Here is an 8146-nt window from a genome sequence, read left to right on the forward strand (position 1 = left end):
TTGTTGCTTAGCAACAGCGTCTAGGTCAGCTAGAGGCCACAGACATTCAGAAACAATCACAAAATGGTAGAAAAGGCAAGCGTCCTGTCTTGGAGAGGTTCCGACAAATACTACAACCCATACATTGGCCGTGGAGAGGTACTTTTTACAGGTAAAACTTTTCAAAGATATAACTGAGGAGAAATGGTTCAATAAATTCTTTAGCTTCGGAATGTCTCTTACTGCCACACGTGTTTACATTATTTACCGAGCGCAAACTTTCCTTTATCTTTGCGGAATTAAGTCGAGCTCAGAGTGCCCGAAAAGTTAAGCACTGTAAAAGTTTTGACTAAAGTTTTGACAGATAAGAGAGAAACACAGATGCAGATGGTGGAGATAAACTGATTGACCTCATGAAGGAATGTGCGTGTGGAACCGGTCTCCTATTTCGAAAAATAGCACTTCAGGGTTCTGTTCTACTTGCGTTGGTCTAGTGATGCTACGATGCATTTTCAGAAAGTTATATGCAGTATATGCAACCGATTTCTTGTATTTACCATTCTTTGTTGTACGAGGGCCCGTGTGCAAAGCTCTAAAAAATTTAAGGTTTTGACTGATGGTAACCTCTATTGCACGGCTGGGTTCATACATCTTTAAGATTTTTCCATCATTAAGACCAAATTATGTTCTATTTCTATGGTGAACTCGCTGATATCTTTCTCTTTTTTTGTTTGAAAGGTCCTGATGGCATCAGGGATCACGATACAGCAGTCCTCGATCCCAATACTTATGTGGGAATTGGAACAATGTCTCCTGAGGGGTCTAGTGATCTGAACTATTTATGGAGACCATCCAAGGTAAGGTTACAACCTTCATTTAGTGGTTTGGGTGAATAATTTAGCAAAAAAATTATTGTGATCATTATCTGCTGTTTCAGGAAGTATACAGTACCTCACAGAAGAGAACCATTATGGTGTAAATTCCATAGGGTTCCGTGGGAAGGACAAAAGGCCCCCTGTGGGAGGCTGGGAAAATATTTAACTGCATGAATATATCGTCAGTTTGTGTTTTTTCGATGTTTTCTTTCAGGGGTGAGTGGTATTTCTCAAGGTACATTGATTAGAAAGGGGCTGATGATTTGTTGTAAGGATCTATAATTTAAATAATAATCATATTCAATAATAATTGTCATATTATTTCACTGTAGGGCTGTGCTTTTCCTCTGCCAAAGTCTGCCAAGGTAACTAATTTAGGTGTGAAACAAGTATGAATGGCAAAAATGGTATTTAAATTAAAAAACTAAAATTTTGAAATCAAATGAGAGTAAGGACAACGTACCCTGAAATGCATATTGATGCATTAAGGGTATAGTAATAGTAATGAAATCCTTGCAAATAATTGTCACATATCTATCTATCTATCTAGCCTATTAGGCTACTGTCATATATAAAGGGTTTCTTTATTTACTAATATAGGTTGGAGAAATTGGGTGGGGTCTTCAGTTTTACAAAGACCGTCGGCATTTGAGGAGTGGTCACCAAATCAAGGTAATGACAGAAACTTTCTCTGATTCAAATGTACTTCTTGCATTTATGTAATTAGGTTCAGATCACATGTATGCTGTCATTTTTCAGTAACCTTTCCCTGCACTGCCACATACATTTATCAGTTTAAATTAATTCTTCAACTTTTTTCTCCTTTGCATTTATTTGACAGCATGGTGAATTTAGACAAGCTACAGAGGACAGACATACTCATCTTTATCAAAATCCTTGGTATGTTTTTTTTTAATGGTGCATTACCCTTGCGAACTGAATTCCCAGTTTTCTGGGAATTCCTAGGAATTCCTAGGAATTCCTAGGAATTCTCAAAAATTCCCAATTATGCAAATGACCCTTGCAAACCGAATTCCCAGTTTTCTGGGAATTTCTGGGAATTTTTAGGAATTCCTAAAAATTCCTAGGAATTCCTAGGAATTCCTAGGAATTCTCAAAAATTCCCAACTATGCAAATTAACTCTGATTTAAAAAGCTTGGAATTACTGGGAATTTCTGGGAAAGGAAGACTCCAGTTTTGTGAGGACTTGGAATCCCTAGGAATTCCTAGGAATTCTCAGCTTTACAAACTACCTATAATTTAAGAAGTGTGGAACTCTTGGGAATTTCTGGGAATTGAATTTGAGGCAATTTTAATACCCTGAGGTCCACATAAATTCTAAGAAATTCTCAATACCTTGAATGTGAAGGTTTTAAGAAAAAGAGTAATTTCAGAGGCTTAAAACTTTGGCTCAATAAAAGGTATGCTATACAAAACTTACCAAGAGATATACATACATGTACATGTTTATAACTTAAAGATCATGAAATTTATTACTCAAACTAAGTTTTAGTAAATCTTTACATTAATATGGATTTTCTCATGAACCAGCTGTCAGTTATGTTAAATGGAAATTGCCATCTTCCACAATAATTAACAATAATTACATTGTTATCTTACTTCCCTAACCTACATTACTGGTTGCCTTTGTAAGAAAACCTTGGAACAGTCAAACTCAGTTGCCTCAAACGCTGTCAGAGACTTTTTGTTGACAATACTTTTAGCAGAAATTTCATGCCTTAGACAAACAAATTCAACACCTAATTAATCTTTCTTTTTTCATGATTGTTGTTGCTGCTTTTTTTTTCAGTTTTTTGCTCTATTTTCATGACTAATTGCTGTAATTTGTTTTGCTGTTTTTATTCTTACAAAACATTTTTATAAGAAAAGGGGAACATTGACTACCTCTGTCTTGTCTGCATGCCAAATGTTTGCAAAGTGTGTGGATGATCCACAAGTATTGGAACTCTTGCAAAAATGTTTTGTAAGAGTTGCAATACTTGTGGATCATCCACACACTTTGCAAACATTTGGCATGCAGACAAGACAGAGGTAGTCAATGTTCCCTTAGAGGAAAAACACCTTTTACATGACGTCTTCAATTTACTTTATTTGAAACTCTGATCTGAAAATATTTGTCAACAAGACTTGTTAGTAGTGAGAAGTACCAATCAAGTTTCCTTTCATAACTTAATTTCTTAAATGTCCCAATCACTGGATCTCCCAAAAAAATATTACATCTTTTTATTTTTGGTGCAAATTACAAGTCCTTCTTTATATAAAAATGAAAAGTGATAGTCACACTTCAATAATAACAGCTCTTAAGTTTACTTGTTGTTCTTCTCTGTCTGTCAGCTATCAACAAGATTGTTTTATACTTCGGGTAGTGCATAACTATTTGTGGACCAGAGTTCCAACGCACCTCTGTAATCGCATATAGCTACTCCTGTCTCTTGTACAAATGTTTCTCCTTTGTAAGACGCACTCTACTCTGTTGTCAATACTGCTTTAAGTTCATTGGAAACGACTGACTGAGGAATCGAGATGGCGGTGTTGGAACGTGTTGCTGAACGCTTGCTACGGTCAAGCTTTTTAGATTTAGGTACTGGTACACTGGGATCATCTATGTATCTCTTATATTTCCGAATGTGGTATCCTTCTTTTATAAATATGAGGGTAAAAGACGATTTGTAGTCGCATTCAAAACTGTGATTGGCTTGTGTTATTTCTCACCTTGGCCATTAACACAACTCAAGTGAGTTTCGAGTCTTTGTTTCCTCGACAACTTTCGGCCACAAATCGTGCATTTGTAATACGATCGATTCTGAGAAATATCTGTCAAACACATCTTTATTTATATCACCAAGCTATCCATCTTCTAGAAGCAGAGAACCGGTCGGAGAAGTCAAAATAAAGTTGGGCGCTTCTCTTAACACTGCAATCGGCAAGCCAGTGGATTCACTTTTCTAGCCAATGACAAGTCCTAAACGATCCACGTGATCATGCGCGTGATCGGAAACAAAGACGACTCCATTTGGCGCTCATCTTTGAATGTACTTTTCATCGCTTGATCGCTTTTCTCAACTGTTTTGCTTAATATAACATTTCTAAAGATAGCTTTTATTGTGGTTCAATGGGAAAACGAGAATAGCGTGAGTGTTGTAAAAGAAAAGAAAGTCGTTGGCGCCGTGGAGTTAAAAGAAAGGACAACAGTTGACATATTGACTGGTACAAACAAGGGTCGAGTGGCCATCTGTAAGGCTACGATTTTGAAAGTTTGTGGTGAGTAAAAATTGCGATATTCGTTACGTGATCAAAATCTTATAAAAGAATAGATGTAGCGGGTTGAATTAAGCTTACATAACGCTCGGCGCAACTGAAACTAGAATAATTCTGAGAATCGAATCGGTCACTTGCATGCCGCAGTTTCTTAAGCTTATGCTTTACAATGAAATAAACCTATCAGTAAGGTTTCAAGATTCCTCTAGTCACGTTTGGGAACATTCAAGATTCATTATAGGAACTGTTATTAAACAAACCTTAGTACATAAAGAAGCCCTCCTTGGTAAAAACAAAATAATGTATTCAGCCCTTTTTTAGTAAAATCAATGAGAGAGATGTACTAACTCCAATATAAAAGTCACTCAATATAACAGAGATTTCTCAATTTGAGAATCCAATGAATGCCCTTTTCCTCATAGCCATCTTAAAAGCCTGGTCTGAGCTTTAAATATACATATTTTAATATATTATTTTTTTTCAAATTCAGATGTCAAGGAATCCAGATACAAAATGGTCAAGGTTCTTGTTGACAACCTCATTCAAGGCCAACTCATTGTGAGCCCAGGAAAAAAAATACAAACAGTACAAACAGCAGCTAAGTTTGCAGTTTAGGATAACTTCATTCTAATTTATTGTTACAGTTACAACAAGATTTAAATCAAAAAATCAATTTTATTTGTCTGTAATTAGCCCCTTCACTCCCAAGAGTGCTTGGTTTTCAAATATAACTTAAGATATTGTATTTTATGGAAAAGAATCCACAGATTTTATTCACAATTTGTGTCAAACCAAATTTAATGATTGATTAGAACTATTTTATATGAATAGCTGTAATTGAGGATTAATCTGTATGAAGTTTTCAAGAAAAGAAAAATAAATCAAATTCCATCCTAATATTACCACACATTGATGTTAATTAATCAAAAATATTTTACATGTAAGCCTTAATTAAGCTTCTAAATAAATTTCATTGAATACTTGAATTTTACCTGGGTTTTTTTTTATTTAAAGTATTTATTTTATATCATTAGCCTCAAATTTTTGCTTAAAATTCCCAGTAATTCTTAAACATTCCTAAAAATTCCCGAAAATTCCCAGAAATTCCCAGAAATTCCCAGAAATTCCTAGGAATTTTTTAGATTTACAGCTTTTCAGGGAAAGTCATTGGTTCTCTGAGTTGGAATTCCTAGGAATTCCTAGGAATTCCTAGGAATTCCAAGTCCTGTTGGCTATAAACTGGGAATTTCTGGGAATTTCTGGGAATTTCTGGGAATTTCTGGGAATTTCTGGGAATTTCTGGGAATTTCTAGGTTTTTAGAACCAGAGTTGTTATGGTTGGGAATTCCTAGGAATTCCTAGGAATTCCCAGTCCGAATTTACCGTGAAAATTCACACCTTTATTCCTAGGAATTCCTAGGAATTCCTAGGAATTCCTAGGAATAAATTCCTAGGAATTCCTAGGAAAATCCTAGGAATTCCTAGGAATTCCAAAAGCCATTTCGCAAGGGTACTAACATTACATTTGCACATCATTCATTATTTAATTGAAAATGTCACAACTTTTTAATTCCATGTTTTATAATTCCACAGCAACTTATCAATAATATCATCAGTGATTTCAATTGATGAGTCCCATTTTTATTACCATGAAATCTTTGTAGGTATGCAGGACCAAATGATGAACAACCAGATGAAGCTGGTCAAGGTGTGTATTGAAAATGCTGGTGACCATCTCTATAACATAGATATACACTGAGTCTATTAATTTTCAATGTCTTTGGATTAAAATTCTAACTTTAAAATACTGGTAACTGACATTAAACAGATTACCAGGTTCCAATGTGCAGTCGAAGTGAACGACACAGGACATCTTCAAGCAGATCTAATTCAAGGTCCTTCAGGTCCCATACACCAACTCCTCAAAGAGTCCCACTCTCTGAGGCCCTGAGACAAACAACACCTAGGCCTCATTCAGCAGGTCCTAGAAGTAAACCTTGGTCTGGTGCTTCATCCAGTTCCTCATCGTAAGTTTTGTTTCATGTTTCATTATTGATGAGTTAGAGAGAGAAGATTAATCATGGAGCCAGACAGAAGAGAGCTAGAAAAAGTGCCCACATTCTTACTAGTGTTATTCTTCTTTATAAGCCATTTTGGCTGGGAACTGGGCTTTTAGAAAGACAGTTATCAAATTCCAAGAAGCTCTGTTGGCAGGTTCCACAATTAATACTATGTCCAATTTTTTTTCTAGTCACTGAAAATAATAATTTTATCACAAACTGCTACTGACAATGAAATGGAACTACTTATAATAATAGTAAAGAAATGAACTGAAAATAAACCTGCAATAGAAGTAGGGTGGTACACATGCAGAGCTGCCAGATTATTGTCATACAGTATGTATCTTACAGGTTGCATGGCACTAGAGCAGATAATATTTTAAAAAGTTCATGCTACAAATTTATCTTTGGCTATGACTAACCCCAGTCCAAAGTTAATAATCATTCATTTTCATATTATGACATGAACATAGATGTGGCCTGATACACTCCAAAATAGAGTTCTCTGTACCTCACTCATAGAGCATCAGAGCATGGAATGTGACTGTTTGGGGTTCAAGTGCTTATGAAGACTCAGTATTTTTTGTTTGTACCCTGCTCATGACAAGACAAAACCCATACTTCTTTAATTCATTTGAACTTCAGGAAGTATTTTAGATGATTGAGTTTCAAGAAGTTAAATAAGTAAGAAAGGTTACAAGAGTAATGAAAATAGTTATAAATTACAACTAAGTTGCTTATTGTTATTAAAATCAGATTAACAAGAAGTGTAGTATTAGGGACACCATAACTAAGCTTCCTCCTCTCTGTGGCCTTATATTTGTTAGTGAATCAAAGCTTCATGCTTGATTTGCAAGAAATGCAACATCCAGTTGAAGGCAGATGGTGGGACCTAAATTAAAAAATCAGTCTAAAATTATATGATATAATTTTCTTTCCTTATTGTAGACTTCAAAGCCGCAGGGCAGACCAAGATCTTTAACAACAGCAAAAAAAAAGAAGGAAAAGAAAAGAAAAAGAAGGAAAACCTGTTGGGATGTACAGAAATATAGGCATCCAAGGCAATAGTGTGACTAGTTTTGAGTGTTCCATTTCCCTTTTCTGTGACAATTTTTGTATATTCCTGGGCTATGTTGTGATATTAACATACAAACAAAAGAAGTTCAACAACAAAAAATGATTTCACAATTTGAAATGAAGATTTTGACATGCAAAAGGATGTTTGATATTTTGTCACATTGGATAAAAATGAAAAAGTGAAATATTTAATAACTAATTTATTTTACATCTGAACCTTCTAAATAATAAAATGACTGAAAAAAATGGGATAGAAAGGCAAGTTCACTGTCTCTTAGTTGCTATCTTTTCCCTTCTCTTGCAAGTTTTGTTTAGTGTTTCATTTTAAAAAGTCATGGTTACTGGGGTGCACCTCAGAAGATAAGGCAATTTGAGTTGGAAACATTAGATTTCAAGCCAGAAGGCTACTCCTTTCACATCATCTCTTTGATTTGCATGATGTGACAAGGAGTGTTGTGACTACCCCGTAAACAGAGTACCAATCTGTCACAGGTTTACCCCTACATTTTGTCACAAGGTTTCCCAAACAGTTGGAAGGTAAATAATTTTCGTCTTGAGAGGAGAAAAGCACTGAGAATTATTTACCCAGGTACACAACATGGTAACCTAAGGCATGAATCCTGACTCCAGTGCACTAACAATATGGTCCATACATCTCTTTTAATTTAAAGTACCTTTAAATCTTCCCAAGGTGCCAAAATTGATCACACTCAGTCTGACAACAACTATCCATCAATATTTATTTGTTCACTTTATGTGGGAAAAATTAAATATGTGGGTACTAAAGGTTTCTAGGTGACTATCTGTAATGAGTGTCTTTGGTTAAAAAAGAGAAAAAAAGTGAGATTAGTGTAGACTTGAAAACCAACTGTGCC

General features: G+C 35.2%; 1 protein-coding gene and 1 long non-coding RNA gene across 2 annotated transcripts; both read left to right on the forward strand.

Moving 5' to 3' along the window:
- Positions 1–3: 3 nt before the first annotated feature.
- Positions 4–7522, forward strand: LOC113684495 (uncharacterized). Its single transcript, XM_089197747.1, has 8 exons — positions 4–151; positions 718–836; positions 1187–1219; positions 1455–1526; positions 1696–1754; positions 5799–5842; positions 5963–6161; positions 7143–7522. Exons 1-8 carry the CDS (start codon positions 64–66, stop codon positions 7174–7176), a joined length of 648 nt encoding a protein of 215 aa, XP_089053873.1. The 5' UTR covers positions 4–63; the 3' UTR covers positions 7177–7522.
- Positions 3829–4901, forward strand: LOC149050005 (uncharacterized). The gene is made up of 3 exons (XR_016183953.1): positions 3829–3835; positions 3973–4137; positions 4625–4901. It is a non-coding gene; the product is annotated as an uncharacterized LOC149050005 (long non-coding RNA).
- Positions 7523–8146: the final 624 nt, after the last annotated feature.

The sequence above is a fragment of the Pocillopora damicornis genome, chromosome 2, assembly GCF_964200805.1.
Source record: "Pocillopora damicornis chromosome 2, jaPocDami1.2, whole genome shotgun sequence".
NCBI lineage: Eukaryota > Metazoa > Cnidaria > Anthozoa > Scleractinia > Pocilloporidae > Pocillopora > Pocillopora damicornis.

What these genes read in the sequence shown, in the direction of transcription:
- LOC113684495 (XM_089197747.1), top strand. Translation starts at nt 64, where the DNA reads ATGGTAGAAAAGGCAAGCGTCCTGTCTTGGAGAGGTTCCGACAAATAC. An exon ending in ATTTATGGAGACCATCCAAG is followed by an intron (nt 837 to 1,186) that starts GTAAGGTTACAA and finishes ATTTCACTGTAG; the next exon opens with GGCTGTGCTTTTCCTCTGCC. An exon ending in ACCAGATGAAGCTGGTCAAG is followed by an intron (nt 5,843 to 5,962) that starts GTGTGTATTGAA and finishes GACATTAAACAG; the next exon opens with ATTACCAGGTTCCAATGTGC.